Genomic DNA, 2,762 nt, shown 5'->3' with positions numbered 1-2,762 from the left:
AGGTGGTAGCTTACCAATAATGATGTAGTATAAGGAGGTAGCTTACCAATAACGATGTAGTATAAGGATGTAGCTTACCAATAATGATGTAGTATAAGGAGGTAGCTTACCAATAACGATGTAGTATAAGGAGGTAGCTTACCAATAACGATGTAGTATAAGGAGGTAGCTTACCAATAATAATGTAGTATAAGGATGTAGCTTACCAATAATGATGTAGTATAAGGAGGTAGCTTACCAATAATGATGTAGTATAAGGAGGTAGCTTACCAATAACGATGTAGTATAAGGAGGTAGCTTACCAATAATGATGTAGTATAAGGATGTAGCTTACCAATAATGATGTAGTATAAGGAGGTAGCTTACAATAATGATGTAGTATAAGGAGGTAGCTTACAATAATGATGTAGTATAAGGAGGTAGCTTACCAATAACGATGTAGTATAAGGATGTAGCTTACCAATAATGATGTAGTATAAGGAGGTAGCTTACAATAATGATGTAGTATAAGGAGGTAGCTTACCAATAATGATGTAGTATAAGGAGGTACCAATCATGATGTAGTATAAGGAGGTAGCTTACCAATAATGATGTAGTATAAGGAGGTAGCTTACCAATAATGATGTAGTATAAGGAGGTAGCTTACCAATAATGATGTAGTATAAGGAGGTAGCTTACCAATAATGATGTAGTATAAGGAGGCAGCTTACCAATAATGATGTAGTATAAGGAGGTAGCTTACCAATAATGATGTAGTATAAGGAGGTAGCTTACCAATAATGATGTAGTATAGGGAGGTAGCTTACCAATAATGATGTAGTATAATGAGGTAGCTTACCAATAACGATGTAGTATAAGGATGTAGCTTACCAATAATGATGTAGTATAAGGAGGTAGCTTACCAATAATGATGTAGTATAAGGAGGTAGCTTACCAATAACGATGTAGTATAAGGAGGTAGCTTACCAATAATGATGTAGTATAAGGAGGTAGCTTACCAATAATGATGTAGTATAAGGAGGTAGCTTACCAATAACGATGTAGTATAAGGAGGTAGCTTACCAATAATGATGTAGTATAAGGAGGTATCTTACCAATAATGATGTAGTATAAGGAGGTAGCTTACCAATAATGATGTAGTATAAGGAGGCAGCTTACCAATAATGATGTAGTATAAGGAGGTATCTTACCAATAATGATGTAGTATAAGGAGGCAGCTTACCAATAATGATGTAGTATAAGGAGGTATCTTACCAATAATGATGTAGTATAAGGAGGTAGCTTACCAATAATGATGTAGTATAGGGAGGTAGCTTACCAATAACGATGTAGTATAAGGAGGTAGCTTACCAATAACGATGTAGTATAAGGAGGTAGCTTAGAAAAATGATGTAGTATAAGGAGGTAGCTTACCAATAATGATGTAGTATAAGGAGGTAGCTTACAATAATGATGTAGTATAAGGAGGTAGCTTACCAATAATGATGTAGTATAAGGAGGTAGCTTACCAATAAGGGCCTTAAGAATGAACAAATACCAGTGTTTTGTTGCACCTCTCCGTCAGAGAGGACCAACCAACCTTCTCATAAAGGACACAGTGGTGTGTGTCATATCTATCACCAGTGGTGAATCTGAGGGCAGAGTGATAGATGACATATATGTGATGATGGATGTATGTGTGATATTGCGCTGCTACACAAATGAACTTGACTTGACCTGAATCACACTGCTGTGATTTCAGAGTGTTTAAGAGTCGTCCTACTAGTTCATCCTGTTTCACTGCTTTAAAACCTGTTAAGCTGTAGCCCTATTTTCAGAAGTTTCGCCTAAAAGTACATGCCCGAGTAAATGGAAGATTGCTCCACTTCTACAAGGTGAATTTGCATGTTCTTGGTATCTAGGAACATCTATGGACCTGGGGGAATGTATTCCCAGTGTCAGAAATATTGTGTCTGTTACTAGGCTTGAGTAAATTGTGATGAAACAAAGGAGAATATAAATTCTGATATTTTTTTTGTGCATCTTTGCCGGTGAATAACACCATGCTAAAATTGTGTCGGATCCGAGCTCATTCACTGAGCTCGTTCAGCACCTTCTTGAGATCAAGTGTACAAACAATCTAAGCAAATGAATAAAGGGAAGATGATTAAACAGAAGGATTTGTAGATACAGTAATAATAATTATAATCCATTTGAATTATACATTCAAACATACATCTATGGATAGGGAAAAGGCTCCTCTTTCCAATGGCAGTGTTTAATCTGGATTTAGTCGTTTAAATAGCGGTTTTACGATAAAAGAGAGATAGAATTTGCAATATTCCGATACATTCTTATATTGATCGATTTATGATAAAACAGCAGGGTCCCCCTACAGTTTAACAGGATTATTAAATTAAGAACCCACCTGAATGTGTGATCCCCTCCCCCTTCCCCCCTCCCCTCCAGGTGCCCAGATTGATGACAAGATTCCAAAGAGATCCTCCGCCAGGATCCTGGCTCCGCCCGGAGGCAGATCCAGTGGGATCTGGTAACTCTCTGCTAACCAATCAGGAGAGAGCAGCAGACAACAGCGAAGCTGAAGAATGAAGCGTGAAGGGAAGCGTACGAAGCAAAGCACGATGACTTTTTTTTGTTTCTTTTTGTTCTTTCAGAATGCGTAGCGGAGGAAGACAAAATCACACTGTTTTAGTTTTGTTGGAAAGTCAACACGGTTATTTTAGATCACGGTCAGAGTAACGTCGTACTGTTTGACTCGGCAA

The 2,762-nt window shown here is 37.5% G+C and overlaps 1 protein-coding gene across 1 annotated transcript in view; it reads left to right on the top strand.

The window, feature by feature from the left end:
- Positions 1-2,534, top strand: part of dpysl5a (dihydropyrimidinase like 5a) — a gene marked incomplete at both ends in the record, with an annotated part of 38,659 nt that extends 36,125 nt beyond the window's left edge. Inside the window, one exon of the mRNA XM_084310005.1 lies at positions 2,449-2,534. Coding sequence (XP_084166131.1) covers positions 2,449-2,534 — 86 coding nt within the window. The remainder of the gene's footprint in view (positions 1-2,448) is intronic.
- Positions 2,535-2,762: the final 228 nt, after the last annotated feature.

This window comes from Notolepis coatsorum (genome assembly GCF_963971535.1).
Source record: "Notolepis coatsorum genome assembly, chromosome: 3".
In the NCBI taxonomy this organism is placed as follows: domain Eukaryota; kingdom Metazoa; phylum Chordata; class Actinopteri; order Aulopiformes; family Paralepididae; genus Notolepis; species Notolepis coatsorum.
This window is presented reverse-complemented; position numbering and strand designations above follow the sequence as displayed.